The sequence below is a fragment of the Motacilla alba genome, chromosome 24, assembly GCF_015832195.1.
Source record: "Motacilla alba alba isolate MOTALB_02 chromosome 24, Motacilla_alba_V1.0_pri, whole genome shotgun sequence".
Lineage (NCBI taxonomy): Eukaryota > Metazoa > Chordata > Aves > Passeriformes > Motacillidae > Motacilla > Motacilla alba.
Window position 1 is genome coordinate 2,267,292 of NC_052039.1, and position 18,230 is coordinate 2,285,521.

General features: G+C 56.6%; 1 protein-coding gene across 1 annotated transcript; it reads left to right on the forward strand.

Annotated features, from left to right (window-relative positions):
• Positions 1–5,555: 5,555 nt before the first annotated feature.
• LOC119711306 (A disintegrin and metalloproteinase with thrombospondin motifs 15-like) lies at positions 5,556–17,552 on the forward strand. The gene is given in 9 exon segments (XM_038161319.1): positions 5,556–6,385; positions 6,387–6,729; positions 10,837–10,969; positions 11,475–11,642; positions 12,031–12,314; positions 13,200–13,377; positions 13,474–13,655; positions 14,234–14,409; positions 15,115–17,552. Coding segments are annotated over 9 exon segments (2,817 nt in total). The 5' UTR covers positions 5,556–5,813; the 3' UTR covers positions 15,896–17,552.
• Positions 17,553–18,230: the final 678 nt, after the last annotated feature.

The following is an 18,230-nucleotide window of genomic DNA, read 5'->3' on the forward strand; positions in this document are numbered from 1 at the left end:
GATTTGATACAATTTGAATGAATTCCATTTCTAATTTCTAAACCATCTTTAGATTTTTTTTTCCTGTATAATTTTCTCTGCTTTCCATATTTATTATCTCTTTACATTTGCATTTTGATTTGCAATGCCAATATCCATTGCCTTCATTCCATTTCATACCTGGATTTCCAGAGCAAGGATGTGGCACTAGAGGTCAGCCTTGCCTCAGGGTGGGTTTGGAGCTCCAGTTGTGTCCAGGTGCAAGGGAACAGGTTTATGGCTCTCCAAAATCAAGGGCTGAATCAAAATCAAGGGCTGTTTCCAGCATTGCAGCCTCCTTCCTGGGGGGCTGCTTCTCTGTTTCCTGTCTGGGTCTTGGGGCTTCCAAGGTGTCCTGAGAGCAGCACACCAGTGAGAAGATCCTTTTGGGGATTGAAGCTGCTTCATTAGCAGCTCAAATAATTATCCCAAGTGTTTTCTCTGCCCTGATGGCAAAAATTAACAACTAAAACTCAGCCTGGAGCTGCAGATTTGGATGTGAACCTGTTTGCAAAGCAAGGAGGGGACAGCAAAGCACCCCAGTCTGGTCCTTCCTGAGACTCCAAAGCTGTGTCTGCTCTGGGGTTAAAACCCTCTGAAACCCTCCAAGCCTGCTGTAGGGCTGCTTTTCCTGTGGAACAGCCCATAAATTCTCTAAATAAATATGGCATGTTAGAATGAAAAGACTCTTTTCTACAAATAATAATAATAATAAAAAATTATAATATCCCCTCCTCTCCGTTCCAGTCTCACATGGTTTGTGGGTTGATGAAAATGGATGAACTTTGTAATGGTTTTGCTGAGTGAGAGCTGCCTTGTGGAATCTCTGTTCCCCCAGGTTTATTCCAGGTGTGGATCATTTCAGTGACCCCTCAGGCTTTCCCAGAGCTGCAGCCTCACCCTGGGACAGCTTTGTGCACCTTTGGTGTCCCCGTCCCTGACAGCAGCATCCCAGAGAGGGATCCCTCAGGATGGGGCTGCCCAGGTGGGGACAGTGCAGTGCTGAGTGCTGGTGCTCAGTCTCTGCAGGGGAGCAGGAACTCGTGATGCTGGGTCTGGCACGGGTGGCACTGGCATCTGGCCCTTCTGAATTCCCATGTTCTGTTTGAAAACACTGTGGAAAAACCTGTGTCTCTCTTCCTCAAACAGGAGAAAGCCCTAAATACTGAGGGGGGTGAGGAGAGAAAGCCCTAAATACTGAGGGGATTTTAGCTGCTTTCAGAGGGAAAGGACTATCAGCATCCCCAGGACCTGCAGCAGCAGCTGGAAATCACCCAAACCCAGGAGTTACGTTGGTTTTATTCAATGTACCATGAAATCCCCATTGAAAACACTCCCAGACTGCAGAGGTGACATTTTGTGTCAGGACATTGTGAGAGGGCAGAGGGGTGAACAAGGCTCAGGGATCCTTCTCCCGTGTCCCCTGTGCACATGGGGAGCTGCAGGCTGCTTTGGTTTTTGCTGTGGGACTCAGAGATGGTGCTGGGACACCTCCAAAGCACAGACCCTCTTCTCCCACCATCCCAGGAGGAGCACCCTGCCCACCTCTGTCCCATCAGCCAGGCAGAATAAAGCTAATTAAATCCAGCATCTTCCTGCTCCAAGGATGGGGCAGGTTTTAGGTTACTGAGTCCTCCACATGCTCAGGTTTCTCAGATTCTCACCCTCAATGACCCTACCTGCACCCAGCTAGGTTTTTTTCTCCTAGAAAATTTTATTTAATTTTATTTCCTGGAAAGCTGACTAACAATGCACTCTGACTCATCCTCAGTCCCTGGAGAGGATCTTCCTTCCTGCTCCGGTGATGGGGAGTTGGGAGAGCACAGCCTGAACCTTTGGGTGAGAAGTCTCTGATACGCCAACCTTTTATCCAAAATAACTGCTTGAGTGGCAGCTTCCCCTGCCTTACCCACCTTTCTGCTCTATCTTTGGCCTAAAATTCTCAGATGCTCTATTTAAAACAGTTTCTTTGGTGAACTGGAGAGTTCAAGAGACATGTGAGGTTTAAAGTGGTTATTTTTTGCTTTTTTGTATTTGAAAATGAATAGATTTGCATCACGGTGATGAATAAATGAAACAAAATAACTTGGTGCTTCCTGGAGATGTTTGGGGAGAAGGAAGAGGAAGGTGGGAGAAGGAAAATCCACGCTGCAGACCAGCTCCCACTGCTATTGCAAGATCAGAGTGAGCAATGGATTAAGCCTGAGGGAGATAGGCTTTACCTTAAAGTGGTTTCTAGACAAAAAATCAAAGCAGAAGCAGAATCCACCTTACATCCCTTGGTATAGTTCATTATCTGCAGCTGCTCAGGATGTTCCAAGGGCATCTTCCATCTCCATTCCCTGCTTTCTGTGTGCTCTCCTTCAAGGCACACGCATTGATCCCTTTTCCATCCAGCCCAGATGGACTGCAGGGGCTGGGGAGCAGCCAGGCTCAGCCCCAGCGCCTGGAAAGGCAGGGAGTGACACCAAGGTGACACCTGGGCCAGCTCCTGCCTTCAGGCGTGGGCTTCAAGCAGCTGCTGGTTTGTCCCCAGAGAGAAAAATCACATCATGTCCTCGAGCAAGAGGAAAGCTGAAATGAAAATATGACTCCTTCTTTTAAGGAGTGCTCTGAAACATTCCTGTACCTGCTGGGAAGGGTGAGCGGGGTGCACTGCTGGTGCTCCACAGCTCTGCTCACCCTGGGCAGCGAGGAGAGGGTTTGGGCTGGGTCAGGGTCAGGGTCAGGGTCAGGGTCAGGGTCAGGGATAGGGTCAGGGTTAGGGTGAGGGTCAGGGTCAGGGTTAGGGTTAGGGTCAGGGTCAGGGTCAGGGTTAGGGTTAGGGTCAGGGACAGGGTCAGGGTCAGGGTTAGGGTGAGGGTCAGGGTTAGGGTGAGGGTCAGGGTTAGGGTCAGGGTTAGGGTGAGGGTCAGGGTCAGGGTTAGGGTTAGGGTCAGGGTCAGGGACAGGGTGAGGGTCAGGGTTAGGGTCAGGGTGAGGGTCAGGGTTAGGCTTTGGGTTAGGGTTAGGGTCAGGGTTAGGATCAGGGTCAGGGTGAGGGTTAGGGTCAGGGTCAGGGACAGGGTGAGGGTCATAGTCAGGGTGAGGGTCAGGGTTAGGGTCAGGGTTAAGGTCAGGGTGAGGGTCAGGGTTAGGGTCAGGGTGAGGGTCAGGGTTAGGGTCAGGGTGAGGGTCAGGGTTAGGCTTTGGGTTAGGGTTAGGGTTAGGGTTAGGACCAGGGTCAGGGACAGGGTTAGGGTTAGGGTTTGGGTTAGGGTTAGGGTTACGGTCAGCATTAGTGTTAGAGTCAGGGTTAGGGTTTGGGTTAGGATTGGGGTCAGGGTTAGGATCTGGTTTAGGGTCAGGGTTAGGGTTTGGTTTAGGGTTAGGGTTAGGGAAGTGCTGCTGCAGGGATGTAATGGTTTGGTTTGCAAACAAAGCAACTTGCCTTGGGGTAGGTGGTTCCCAGCTGTTCAGAGTGAGGGCTGGGGAGGCTGGGATGGTGCATCCAGCTGATTCTTGCCTGTTTTCCAGCCCATGGCAGCGTCTCAGGATCATGGGACACAGCCAGTCTCGTGCCTGGAGGCTCCAGAGGGTCTCAGCCCAGGCACAGCCAAACCACTCACATTTTCTGCCTGCCTTTCCCCATCAGGAGGCAATCAGATGTTCTCCAGGCTGGAGATAAAGCTCCTGCCAGCTTGGTTTGACTCATCCTCTTGATGAGAGCTCCCAGATGGAGGGGCTGGAGCTCAGGGGCAGCAGTGACTAACTCTGGCTCGATGACCTCTGGGCTGGTGGCAGCTCTGGGAGCCTGTGGCATTGTGGATGCTGCTGTGGTCTTAGGAGAAACCATCCTGCTGAGCAGAGCAAGGCTGTAGGAAGGAGAAATTCCCTCCTGGAACCTCAAGTTGCTCAAGACTGTGTCCCTCTTCTCTTGCTCCTCCACTCCCTGGGCTGCCCATTACCAACACCCCTGGGCACGTTGCACTTTGGCCAGCAGACAAAATCCCTGATTGCCTCAGCCCAGTGCAGCCAGATGGTTTTGTTGGGTCACAAGTTCAGCTGGAAGGCACACGACTGAGCAAACCACAGCACAGGGATGCACTGACAGCAAAGTAAGCTGGGCTGTGGGCTGTGGGCCCTGTGCCTTAGGCAATAACTTTGGATTCTGTTTCATACATGCACACATTCTTCAGTCGTGCTTGCATTTCAAAGGGTTTCAGCCTTTGCTGAAATCACATCAAAGCCAGCTTGTCCATGAGAAGCCTTAATTTTCTCACCAAACCAAACTGTGGTGCTTATGGTGCTGATAAATCTGTCCCTCAGCTACAGGTTGTTTTTACTGCTCTCCAAAAATCCCATCCACAGAGATCTTCCCACCTCCCTGGAGCATCAACTACCCCAGCACCCTGTGCACACTGTTCTGCTGATCCCTGGGTTTGGTGGTGTGGGGAATTCCATGTACACCACACAGGTTGTCCTGCAGTCTCAGAGGAGGGGATATTGCAGATGTGAACACTTGTGGAGAGCACTTTGGTGCTCAGGGATGAAGGGAGGCTGAGAAGTGGAAATTGCCTTTGCCCCACAGCTGGATGAGGGTGGGGTGGGTGGAGAGGGGTGCCCTGGAAGCTGCTTTGCAGGGGAGAACGTGGATCCCCCCGCTGTGAATGCAGGAATTGTTGGGGCAGTGTGACACTGGGGTGGCAGGTCTGGAGGTGCACAGAGGGGCACAGCCCAGATCTTGGTGCTAGACACCCCTGGGCTGTGGAAAACATTTATCTTCCTGAATAAATCTGGGAACTGAGCCCTCAGATGCCAAATAGCAGGTTCCCCACTCCACTGAACTGTCCCAAATACCAGCACAGAGCAGAGGATGGAGGGCTGGAATAGCTGACCTTTAAAGGTCCTTTCCAAACCCAAACTGTTCCATGACTCAATGATTCTATGACCTTTTATCTTTCCTGCACACCCCTGTTGTAGCCAGAGGCCCTCTCCCTGTGGGGTCACAGAGCTCCATCCCTTCACTTAGATCAAGGTCCAGAAAAACTGGAGAGTGGCAGGAGGGAGCCTGGCAGGTGGGAGCATCCCTGGGGGATGCAGAGGTTCCCTCTTTGCTGCAGGAATAAAAGTGAAGAGGGTTTCCTCCCACTCCATCCCATCCAACACCCCAATCCCATCCTGTCCCACACCCCCATCCCACCTCATTCCATTCCCATCCCATCCTGTCCTATCCCACCCGTTATCCCATCCATCTCACCTCCCTCTATCCCATTCCACCCCACCCTTTATTCCATCCTGTTCCAACCCCAGCATCCCATTCCGTCCCACACAATCCCATCCCACTCCTCAATCGCATCCATCTCGCCCCATCTCATCCCACCCTCTGTACCACCCCATCTCAACCCCCATCCCACCCCATCCCGCCCCATGGTTCCATCCCCTCCCGTCCTCCCGCCGCTGCCGCGCCCCCACCCCGCTCCGCCCCGGGGAGGCGGCGGCAGCCCCGGGCGGAGCGCGGTTCTCTCCCGGCTCCGCTCGGCTCCTCCGCCGGCCCCGCTCGGCCCCGCTCGGCCCCGGCCCCCGCCCCGGAGTGGCTGCGGCGGGGCCAAGCCGCGCCCCGCTCCCGCGCTATAAAAGCGCGGTGCGCCCCGCTCAGCAGGTACCGGCGGGGCCGCTCCGCTCCTCCAGCCTCCGCGGGTCCAGGAGGAGGAGGAGGAGGAGGAGGGAGGGAGGAAGGGGGGGGCCGGGCGCTGCTTTCTCCCCCCCGCGCCTCCCCCGAACCCCGATGCGGCCGGCCTGAGCCCGCCGGGACGATGCTGCCGCTGCTGCCGCTGCTGCTGCTGGGCGCGCCGGGGCTGCGCCTGAGCGCGGGGGCGCCCCCGGAGCCCGACTCGGCGCTGGTCACCCCCCTGCGCCTGGACCCCGACATCAACGGGCCCGCTTATTTCAGGGGGGGCCCGGCCGAGCCGCCCCGCGGGGGGCAGGCGGTGGTGATCCAGCTCTCGGCTTTCGGGGAGGATTTCTACCTCCACCTCTCCCCCGACGCCCGGTTCATCGCGCCCGCCTTCGCCGCCCAGTACCTGGGGGCGGCCGCCCGCCCGCTGCCCGCTCTCCGCCACTGCTTCTATTCGGGGGATGTCAACGCCGACCGCGAGTCCTTCGCCGCCCTCAGCCTTTGTGGGGGGCTCCGGGGGGCTTTCGGCTACCGGGGAGCCGAGTACCTGATCAGCCCGCTGGCGGCGGGGGCGGCCGGGGGACTCCATCGCCTGCAGCGCCGCAGCCCCGGCCGCCCCGTCGGGGCCGGAGCATCCCGCTGCGCCGTGGGCTCCGGGCTCACCCCCGGCGTGCTGCAGGCGCTCGACAAGTACCGGGGGCGTGCGGGGGGGGAAAGGCGGCCGCGCCAAGCGCTTCGCCTCGGTCCCGCGCTACGTGGAGACCTTGGTGGTGGCCGACGAGTCGATGGTGAAGTTCCACGGGGATGACCTCCAGCACTACCTGCTCACCCTGATGGCCACGGCCGCCCGCCTCTACAAGCACCCCAGCATCCGTAACCCCATCCAGATCTCCGTGGTCAAGTTCCTCCTCATCGGGCAGGATGACAAGGGGCCCAAAGTCACCAGCAACGCCGCCCTCACCCTCCGCAACTTCTGCGCCTGGCAGAAGAAGTGGAACAAGGTCAGCGACAAGCACCCCGAGTACTGGGACACCGCCATCCTCTTCACCAAGCAGGTGGGTGCAGGGGGGCCCGGAGGAGCTGCTCCCCCCTGTCACGGAGCCCTGCACTGGGCTGAGGTGTTCCGCCACCTGTCTGCGTGACGGGGGAGGTTGCGCCTGTGCCTGTCCCCCGTTCCCAGGGAATCTCCACTCTCAGATGCTGGGTGGGGGGACCAGAGGCATGGAGCAAGCAGACTTGGGCCAGCCCTTGCTGTCCCCTGGGCAGGTTTTGGCTAGCAGCCTGGAAAAATCCCTGCCATGGGGTGAATGAGGCCGGGAGGTGACCAAAGGCAGGGTGCCCCACGGGCAGGAACCTGCTGCTCTGTCTCCTGCCTCCATGCAGGAGCTTGGCAGCGAGTGCCCTGCGGCTCTGGCGTGCACCCTGAAGTGAGAGGTCTGAGCCCAGAAGAGGAGGAGCATGGTCCTGTTCCCCCTCCCCAGCTGGGAAGAGCTCACAGTGCCACCTGCCAAGAAAAAACCTCTCCCTGCTTCCTCTGACTCATGCGTGAGGTTCTCCTGAGAACCTGGACCTCTCCTCAGCACTGGCTGCGCTGCATGGACCCGGTTCAGGGCTGGAAGTGAAGCACCAGAGATTCAGCCAGCACTGCAGTCCTCGAGTGGGGGAGAGCAGAGAGCCCCAGCCGTGGGCTGGCTGCGTCCCTGTGGTGGGAGAGAGGCTTGGAGCTGCCTTTGGCGTGGCTCCGTGGTGATGTGGCGTGTGGGATGAACTCTGCATCCTCCCACCCCCACAAACTGGGTGACACTGAAGCTCCCACAGCCTCTCCCCATTGTTCCTCCCTCCCTGTAGTCCTGTCTCAGTGTGGACATCAGTCCAGTGCCTGCATCCCAAAATCCCTGATGGGATGGGAGGAGGATGAGCCCAACTTGGAGGGGTCAGTCACGTCTCATCCTGGCTGCAGCAGGCTTTGGCAGAAAAGGCTCCTTCCATTTTCTCCTTCCACTATCCCTGCCCAGATGTTTTTGGATTAGGGACAGGTGAGGAACTCCCCTCGGCAGCAGGGAGACCATTCCCAAAACATTTTTCCAGGTCAAGCACTTGTGGTGGGTGGGAAGGATATAGCATCCAGCTCAGGTCAGCTGTCCCTAGCCTGGGCTCAGCAAGGGCTGACAATGGCCTGGAGCAGGAATGATGCCGTGCAGGACGTGTAGGATCTTGTCCTGTGTGTCTTCTTGTCCTCCCCACCCCGAGCCAGCTGCAAATCCTTTGGGAGCACAGACAGGATGGAAGCCCAGGCTGCTGGAGCAGCTCACAGAGGACACTGCTGACACCTCTGCAGAGACGAGGCAGCTCCACCTCGGGTGGAAGCCCCGTGAGGTCACTGGAGCTGCACGTGGGACAGAGTCGGTCCCAGCGACTCAAAAGATGTGGATCACGTCTGGGCTGCATTTTTTACACATTGCTAAACCATCCATTCCTGAAATCCCAAAGCAAGCTCAATGCAAAGGCACACGGTCAGGGAGACATCTGCCTTCCTTGAGTGCATCCATCTGTGGTCCCCTGACATCCCGAAGCTTATCTTCCTGCCAAAAAGCTGTTACATAAGCCCCCGACTTAAATTTCACCTCCAGGCTGGTTGATAGGCAGTTTTCACTGTGATGATGAGCTGCTGACGAATGGGGCTCTCTTTTACTGCTTGGATTTGCTCCCTTCCAACACTGCCGATGCTGAGTGATGGATTTGCCTTTGGGAAGCTCAGTCCTGATCAGCTGGTGGGTGCAGATTCCCTTCCTACCTGAGCCACTGCTTGTTGGAGGGTCTTGCAGAGCATCCGGCCTTCAGCTGCCCTCCTGGAAATATCCCTGCACACCACGGCAAAGGCTTGTCCACCCTTCCCACCCCTCCTGGACCTCGGTGTCACACTGGCTGCACATCTTTGCTTTGCTGTAAAACCAAAGGGATGTTGCACGAAGGAACATCTGGCTGCAGCCTAGCACGTCGGGGAATTTGGAAACGGCAGCTCAAGCCTCAGCTTTTTGGAGTTGCTTTGGATGCACACAGGAAGCCTCTGTGGCAGGGAGAGTGCTTATGACTGAGTTATTGCACGAGGATCCCCCGACTGACCTGTGGAACGTCTTGAGAAGTTCACAAGGGATGACAAAACGCCTTGGGAGGTCCCATGTGGGAAGGTCAGGCTGGCAGGAGAGTGCTGATGCTCTGAGCAGGTTGCCTGCAGCCCCTTGGGGGACGTACCTGTGCCAGCAGGGGGGATACAGTGACAGAGAGCAAAGGCAGAGCCAGCTCCTTGCACGGTGCCTTCCCACCCCAAACCTCTTCCATTTCTCTCTGCTCCCATCCTGAGCAGCCTCAACACTGGCAAGGCTGAAGGAGGTATTCAGGTGGGGGATCAGGACCTCTCATTAAAGCCCAGAGATGCTGCCTGGCACCCCCAGGCTGTCCTGAGGAGGCTGGGGTGAGGAGTGAGGGAAAAGCCCCCAGAGAGCTGCTGGTGGTGTGTCCCAGCGAGGTTCAGAGCCAGAAGTGGGTCAGTGTGTCAGTGCAGGTGTTGGGCTGGGAGCCAAAGCTCGCTGTGCTGGCGAGGAAAGAACTCTTCAAAGAGCACTGAGAACTCTTCAAAGAGCACTGAGGAGGAGCAGCGAGCTGTGAGGCTGGGACATTCCTCCCCATGCCCCATCCTCGCCCCCAAACCCCCAGTGCTGGTCAGAGCATGGGCAGGGGCTCCTGGGCAAGCTGCACTCCTGGACTGGCTCAGGGTGGCGATGGCACTGGGTCTTGGGGGTGTTTTGGGGCTTGCCAGCACTGTTAACCCTGCCAGCACTGTTAATCAACCTGTGCCCAGCAGTGGTGGCACTGCCAGTGCAATATGGGGTTGCCACCTCTTCTCCTGGGATGCAGCAGGGCCCCAGCTGGGCAGGAAAATTGCAAAGCAAAGCGCTGAACTCAGTTGTATGATGGGGTTTTCCACCACCAGAGCAGACCCAGACGTTTCTTCACGTCACCTCTCTGGAGATCCCGGTCTTGCCTGTGCCTCCACGCTCCGTGGCCCCAGGTCTCCTGTTAAAGCCATCTCAGCCCTGGCTGGGGCTCTCTGAAGTCATCAGGACTGTTATTTACCCACGGCTGAACCTGCCTGCGCGGGAATGCCTTCAGCTTGGAAACCTTGCTGGAAATATTGGCAGAGCAGCTCCTGCAGGATTTTGAGCAACCCAGGCGCTTTGGCTGGGCGAGTGCTGAGCATGAATCACACTTATTTATAGCATGGGAGCGCCCAGCGAGTCCCTTACTTTTCTTTTCATGTGGAAAACAGCCCCGTGCCCGCTGCATGGCCTCCCTGGCAGCTCTGGGGCAGCACCGAGGGAGGGGAGGATGCTCCAGCCCTCCCAAACCAAAACCACAGCCCAGCAGGGGAAGGGAGCACCTGGGATAAGGTTACTGCCAGGCTGCACCATCAGTGTGTCTTAAATGGATGATTTTTAGCACGAGTACCTGGGGAAGGGCAGATCTGCCCACAGTGAGACCCTTCCCAGCCTCTCACCTGGCAACGTCTGTGCAGGATGTGGCTGTACTCAGTTTGGGGGTGGAAGCCTGGGCTGGTTTCTCCTTTGATCAGCTGGGCTTGGTTGCTCCTTGAAGGATGACTGCAGAGTGTCTTAGAGAGGCAGGAACACCTTCTTTAGCCTTGGAAACCTCTGGACCTGCTCCAGGGCTTTCTTGTTCCTTGGAAGAAGCCAAGAAATGAGACTGAGAAGTGGCTCAGCCCTGAGTCCAAGGCCAGATGTTCCCATCCACCCACCTGTGTCACCGTCCACCCACCTTGAGCTCACACTTAAGACCAAGGGAACCAGACTGGCTCCTCTGTGACAAAACCAGCTCCACCCTGGCCAGAGGAGCTGTTTGGGTAGGAAAAGCTGTTGCTGAAGGCAGGGCAGGATGCTACACACGTCCCTGGTGCAAACACACCCTTGCAGCCTGGGCTGGGTCAGGGCTGAGGTTTCTGACTCTGTATCCTGGTGTGGTTCCCACCCCTTTCAGCTTTCTTCCCTTTGGGAGCTCCCCGTGGGGGGGCAGGGATGAGGTGGAAAAGGGGAATGGTGACACCTGTGCTGTCCCCAGGACTAACCCCTTCCCTCTGTGACTGGCAGGACCTGTGTGGTGCCACCACCTGTGACACGCTGGGGATGGCAGACGTGGGCACCATGTGTGACCCCAAGCGCAGCTGCTCCGTCATCGAGGACGATGGGCTGCCCTCGGCCTTCACCACCGCCCACGAGCTGGGTAAGGCTCCCAGCTCTCCTCTTCCTCTCAGGAGCAGTGCCAGGAGCTGCCAGGGCTCAGAACAGCCCTGGTTTCAGCCTCTGGGAGATGAGACAATAGGCGGTGTCTGGTGGTAGGGAAACTCTGCCTTTCCTCCTGAGCCAGGTGGGAGAGGGCTGCTGAGGGAGCAAAAGGCTTTGCTCTCATGGTTGCTACCACAGCTGGGTTTCCAGGATTCAGGAGTCCTGAAATATCAGGCAGAGGGCACACCTACCTCTTGGAGGGAGGAGACAGCGGGGCAAGTGCTGAAGTCAATTTCCCTTGCCCTTTCTTTTCCATGTGCTTTCCACGTGCATGAGGCATCTGGGAGAGAGCTGGAATGTTTGCTGACTCTTCTGGGCTGTCCACAGCTGCAATCCTTGTGGGTCTGCCCCACTCCATGTCTCAGCCTCCCCTGAAAGAAGCTGGGTGGGTTCCTGCTCCTCGTGCTGTGCTGGGTTATTCATGCTGCCTCCCTTATCCCCAGGCCACGTGTTCAACATGCCCCACGACAACGTGAAGGCCTGTGAGGAGGTCTTTGGCCGGCTGAAGACCAACCACATGATGTCCCCCACCCTCATCCAGATCGACCGTGCCAACCCCTGGTCAGCCTGCAGCGCTGCCATCATCACTGACTTCCTGGACAGTGGCCACGGTGAGCCCTGCTGTGCCCCTCACCCCCTGCCTGTGTCCCTGTCCCCTTGGAACAGGGTCTAGCCCTGCAGGTGCTTGCTGGGAAAAGATGGTTGGCTGTAGAGCTCTTCCTCTCCTGGCTCTGTAAGCAAATTTAGAAGGAAATGGGAGGTTTTTGTAGCTTCCAGACCTCCTGGGTGTCCCCAGCAGTGACATCTGCACTCAGGCGGCTGGCACAGCTCCAAGGCATCACCAGGAGATGGATCCATCTGCATCTGGGATACAGCCAAGATCGAGGGCATCCCTGGGGTAGCTTTGGCCCAATCTCTCCCTCATGTCCCTGCGATGATGCCTTCCCTGGTCCCTACAACCCCCAGGAGCTGACAGAGCCCCTCTCCCCACTCCTGCAGGGGACTGTTTGCTGGACCAGCCTGCCAAACCCATCCCTCTGCCCGAAGACCTGCCGGGCACGAGCTACAGCCTGAACCAGCAGTGCGAGCTGGCCTTCGGGGTGGGCTCCAAGCCCTGCCCCTACATGCAGTACTGCGCCAAGCTGTGGTGCACGGGCAAGGCGCGCGGGCAGATCGTCTGCCAGACCCGGCACTTCCCCTGGGCCGACGGCACCGCCTGCGGCGACGGGCGCTTCTGCCTCAAGGGAGCCTGCGTGGAGAGGCACAACGTCAGCAAGTACAGGGTGAGTGCCTGCGCTGGGAGCCCAAAGCACCCCACAGGGTCACTCAGTGAGTACAGCACGGGTACCTGTACTGGGAACCCAAAACCAGGTCACTCAGTGAGTACAGCATGGGTACCTGTGCTGGGAGCCCCAAAACCACCCCACAGGGTCACTCAGTGAGAACAGGATGGGTACTTGTACTGGGAGCCCCAAAAGCACCCCACAGGGTCACTCAGTGAGTACAGGGTGAGTGCCTGTGCTGGGAGCCCCAAAAGCACCCCACAGGGTCACTCAGTGAGTACAGGGTGAGTACCTCTGCTGGCAGCCCACAGGGTCACTCTGAGCAGGTGCTGGCAGAGATATCCCCCATCTCCTGATGGTGGAGACCCAGCATGGGGACACTGATGTGCAAAGAGCAGGAGATCCCTTGGGTAATCATGCATTTCTCAAGGAGTGAGGCTGCTGCTCTGCCCCAACCAGCCCTGGGCAAGTTTCACAGAATTTGCTGTGTTGGAAGGGACCCACAAGGATCATTGAGTCCAACTACCGGCCCTGCTCAGGACCATTCCCAAGAGTCACACCACACACTTGAGAGGATTGTCCAAATGCCTCTTGAGCTCAGTCAGGCTTGGGGCTGTGACCACTTTCCCGGGAGCCTATTCCAGTGCCCCAGCACTCTCTGGGGGAAGAACCTTTTCCTGATATCCAACCTAACCCTCCCCTGACACGACTTCAGACCACTCCCTGGGTCCTCTCATTGGTCACCACAGAGAAGAGATCAGCATCCACCCCTCGGGTCCCCTCTCCAGGAAGGTCTGCAGGCAGTTGGAGGTTTTCCTTGAGAAGGGATGGCTCCACGTGTGGAGGGGACGGGTGTGTGGCGCCTCAGGCTGTCCCTCCCTGCAGGTGGACGGCGGCTGGGCCAGGTGGGCGCCGTACGGGCCGTGCTCGCGGAGCTGTGGCGGTGGGGTGCAGCTGGCCAGGCGGGAATGCAGTGACCCCGTGCCGGCCAACGGGGGCTCCTACTGCGAGGGCATCCGCGTCAAGTACCGCTCCTGCAACCTGGAGCCCTGTGCTGCTGCAGGTAAGGGCTGGGGCTCGGCTCGGCCTGTGACAACCCTGGAAAACTAAAGCTGGAGGTGCAGGCTGGTGCCCAACACCACGTCCCTGTTATTTTCAGTGCCAGGGAAGAGCTTCCGTGAGGAACAGTGTGAGGCTTTCAATGGCTACAGTCACAGCACGAACCGCCTGACTGCCTCCGTCTCCTGGGTTCCCAAATACTCCGGTGTCTCACCCCGGGATAAGTGCAAGCTCATCTGCCGGGCCAACGGCACCGGCTACTTCTACGTGCTGGCACCCAAGGTTGGTGAGAGACCCCCAGGGTCAGTGCCTGGACTGTGGGATGGCTCCAGCGCCCCTGGAGATGAATAGATTTTCCTTATCTGGTGGGAGGATGGTGTTAGGTGAGGTGCCACCAGTCTGGTAGGAATCAGCCTGGGGCTGGAGTTGGTCCATGGAGGATCTTCCTCTGGAAGAAGTAATTTTTTTCCTCTTGTAAAGGTGCCTCTGGCATATTCCTGTGGTCCTGGGATAGAGGATGATAGTTTGGGTACTGGGGAAGCAACGGGCAGGGCAGGGTGCACATCCAGACATGGGACTGAGTGGGATGGTGTTAGCAGTGTCCCCTGTGCAGCTTGTTCCCTGCAACGGAAAGGGCAGGAAATTCTGTGGGTGGGAGAAAAGGGATGAAGTCCCATGTATCTCTTCTCAGAGACCCCAAAATCCTGCCTGCAAAGCAGAACATGAGCAAAGAGCGACATGGTGCCTGCTGGCATCTCCTCAGGACCTGTCAGATGGATTGGGGTGGGATGGACAGAGCTGGGATGCCTCGGGAGGTGTGAGAGGGAAATGCAGCAGCTTGTTTTTCTGGCCTGGTTTAGGTTGTGGATGGCACCCCTTGCTCCCCGGACTCCACTTCGGTTTGTGTCCAGGGCAAATGCATCAAGGCGGGCTGTGATGGGAAGCTGGGCTCCAAGAAGAAGTTTGACAAATGCAGCGTCTGCGGAGGAGACAACAAGAGCTGCAAGAAGGTCTCAGGCTTGTTCACCAAACCCATGTGAGTGTTTGGCGACCACGTGTGCTTCTCTTACTCCAGCTCTGTGTTTTGGTGTGGGGGATGCAGGAAGGTTGTGGAGATGGTGACAGGATAAATCCATCCAAATCTGCTGGTGCTCGTGTACATCACTGCACAGACACCTGGGCTGGCTCTGAAGGAGCAGCAGGACACATTTAATGTCCTGCTGACTTCTGCTGATGGAGAGCTGTTGAGCCAGAGGGGCTGAAGCATCTTCCTGTAACTGGGTTACAACAGCCTAGACAAAACTCAACGCAGCGAGGAGATTCACAATGATCTTCACTGCAGGAAGACAAACGTAGGGGTGGGAGGATCTCAGGGCTGAAGTAATGCACCAGGCACCATGTCACAGATAGGATCTGACTGACGTTTCCCAAATGTTCTGTCTTCAGACACATGTTGGGTAATTGAATCATTAGTAATACTTTTATCTTTACATGGTGGTTTCCCTCCCTGGGAAGCATTTTTCACAATAGAAGATTTCTATCTATATCATATTTGGAATAACATTGATTTGCATAGTGTTTTCTTTTTTCTGCATCCTGGGCAAAGGTTTGGCGCTTTCTCACTTTTCGCTGGTTCTGGACAGTTTTTTTTATCACGTGTCTATATCTTCTGCATCTGAAGCGTGGTCTGTGCATTGTGTCCTGTGCCTGATGTCCTGCCCTGCCCGCTCTTCTCTTTCAGGCACGGCTACAACTTCGTGGTGGTCATCCCCGCGGGCGCCTCCAACATCGACATCCGGCAGCGGGGCTACAAAGGACTCGTCAGCGACGACAACTACCTGGCGCTGAAGAACGCGCAGGGCAAGTACCTGCTGAACGGCCACTTCATCGTCTCGGCCGTCGAGAGGGACCTGATGGTGAAGGGCAGCGTCCTGCGCTACAGCGGCACCGGCACCGCCGTCGAGAGCCTGCAGGCCTTCAAGCCCATCCAGGAACCCCTGACTCTGGAGGTGCTCTCCGTGGGAAAGATGACCCCTCCCCGGGTACGCTACTCCTTCTACCTCCCCAAGGAGAGCAAGGAGGACAAGTCCTCCTACAAGAAGGAGGGCAAGACCCCGCCGGACCTCAACAACAGCGTCCTCAGCCTGTCCAACCGCCTGGACGGCGGGAGGCCGAGCTACAAACGCCCCTCCTACAAGTGGGCGGTGGGCGGCTGGGAGGCGTGCTCTGTCACCTGCGGCGATGGCTTGCAGAAGCGCTCGGTGGCTTGCCGCGACTCCTACGGCCAGCCGGCCGCCGAGTGCGACGCCGCGCAGCGCCCCGCCGACGTGCGGCTGTGCGGGGAGCCCTGCCCCGCCTGGGAAGCTGGACCGTGGTCTTCTTGCTCCAAGAGTTGTGGTCGGGGTTTCAAGAGACGGGCGTTGAAGTGCGTGGTGCCCACTGGGCGCCTGCTGCCCCGGGAGAGTTGCAATTTTCGGAGGAAGCCGCAGGAGCTGGATTTCTGCACCTTGAGGCCGTGCTGAGCAGCTCAAGGGGTGCCTGCAAGGAAGGGCATGGTGTTCCTATGGCTGCGTGCAGCCAAGCAGCAGCCGGAGGTTGGGACTGGGGGAGATGTCCGTAGCACATAGCAAAAGGGGGAAAAATAACAAAAAAATGGGAACAAAAAGGGACCTGGGTGTGGGGACAGCCCCGTGCACCTGGGAGAGAGGGCTTTTACCAACCAGGTCGCTTGGAGACAGAGCGGGAATGAACATCTACCTCGAAGCCACTGAACGACACGGAAACCACCGGTGGAGGCTGGGAACTGGGGGGACAGATGGGAGCGAGGAGGATCACCGCTGCCTGTGATGGATCTGTGGTACAGGCAGGGAGATGCCCCTAAATTGCACAGATGAAGCCTCCCCCCACCTTCCCAGGACCAACCCTACCTCCCTTCTCCCTGGACTCCCCCAACACTCATGCTAAACGGGACCAAAAGGATTTACCAATGCAACGACCACCGGTGCGATGAGGCACTGGGACTGATGCCTGCAGGGCTTGCTGGTGGGGACTTTGTTGTCCCAGCAGCATCCCTGGGCCAGGCTGGAAGGTGGTGGCTTTATTTTCATTCTCTCCTCGTGTTTATGACCTGACCAGTGTAAATTTTATGGTGCTTAACTCTGTATTTTTTTAACCTCCTTCCTCCCGTCCTGACGGATGTAAACCTTGCATAGCAGGGCTGGTGTTCCCAGGGGATCTCACCAGCCTGAAGTTTCCTATGGTGCTTTGGGACGGGGCTGTGTGAACATACAGATGCTCCTTTACACCTTGGTCCACCTGAAGCTTTTCAGGGCTAAAAGGGATCACAGTGGACCTGAGGTTTGAGCTGTCGTTCCAGAAAAGCAGCAAGCAGCTGTGCTGTAGTTCCACAGGGTCAGACACAGCCCCCCCAGCCACTGAGACTTCGCTTCACTCTGGAAATGGTGCTCAATGCTCAATGGGACCAGTATGTCATGCCCAGACATCCCATAGCCTCCAGCCTTTAGCCAGGCTGGGGTATTTTTCCTCTGTGTGAAGTCTCCCTGAGATATGCTGAGCTCTGTCAGAGCTGGGATCTCTTCCCTGGCATCCCTTTGGAGCTGAGGGAGAGGGAGATTAATTTGGGTCTTTGGCTTTCCTGAGGAAAAAGGGGCTCAGTGGGGTTCAGGCATGCAGGGAAAGAGGGACTGTCAAACCTCTTGCTGCTGCAGAGAATCTACAACCATTTTCCCCCTCTGGTTATTCTGGGCTTGTTCTGTGCCTCTGGGGTTATTCTGCACCTCTGATGGTTTTGTATCATCGTGCCTGTTGTGGTCAGAGGCTGTTTTACCTCTTCCAAACCCCAGTTATCATTGAGGTCTCTTGCTCAGATCAAATCATCAAGGCACCATTGAATTTTTTGCTTTGTCACTGATGCAGGTGCTTCTTAATCAATGAGCTGTGACTGTCAGCAAACCAAAGCTTCTGGGTCAAGCTGTGCTGTTACTGGGATCAGCAGAAAGGTATTTTAGGGATGAGACACGGATTTTGGGTAGGCAGAAGATGCCATCTCACCAAATAAAGGCTTGGAGCCTGCCATGCTTGTTGGAGGTCCAACAAGGAAACTCTGTTTCCCCTTGTGTGGCTCTGGAAGGTCTCCAGCTGTGAGCAAGGTGAGAATGACAAGAAATGGGACAGGTGGCACGAGAGTTCCCTTCTTAGGTCTTTGCAGCAGCTCACAAACTCCTTGTGACAGTGTTTGTGGGCTCATCCTCCCTAGGGATCCTCCCAGAGGATCGATCTAATGCCTCTTTCAACACAATCATGTTTTAGGTCTCCAGGCTGCTCCACAGAGCCAGGAGCAGATGTTGTGGTTGCTCTGCACAGCAGGGAACGGGAGTTAATGTTCTTAGGAAATCCCTTCCAGGTCTCCATTCCCATGAACATTCCACCCATTTTCTGAGGGTTTTCCTGCATATCTGAGCCCGCTGCGCTTTCCTCTGGGGACAGAGCTCCAAGGAGCTGCCCTTTAGTGTCCTGCCATCCCACAGCTGGTTTCTAAGCCACCGAGAAATTGCCAGCCTCGTTCCTGAGGAGGGGAGGGATTCCTCGTGTGTGGTTCTTCTGCTGAGGGTGCAGCAGAGGGACGGAGATGCCGATGGTGCTGGCTGCTTTGTGTATACCATGTATACTGAACATCGATCTCTGCTGTTCGTGCGTCAATAGCAAACCTGAAATAAATCTGTATTTAAAGTTACACCCGGGGGGACACGGTCCTGCAAGGGTTGTTTTGTTGGTGGCTGTGGGGCATTCCTTGTGTTGTTGTGATCCTGACCCCTTTATTGTGTCAGCTCATTAACT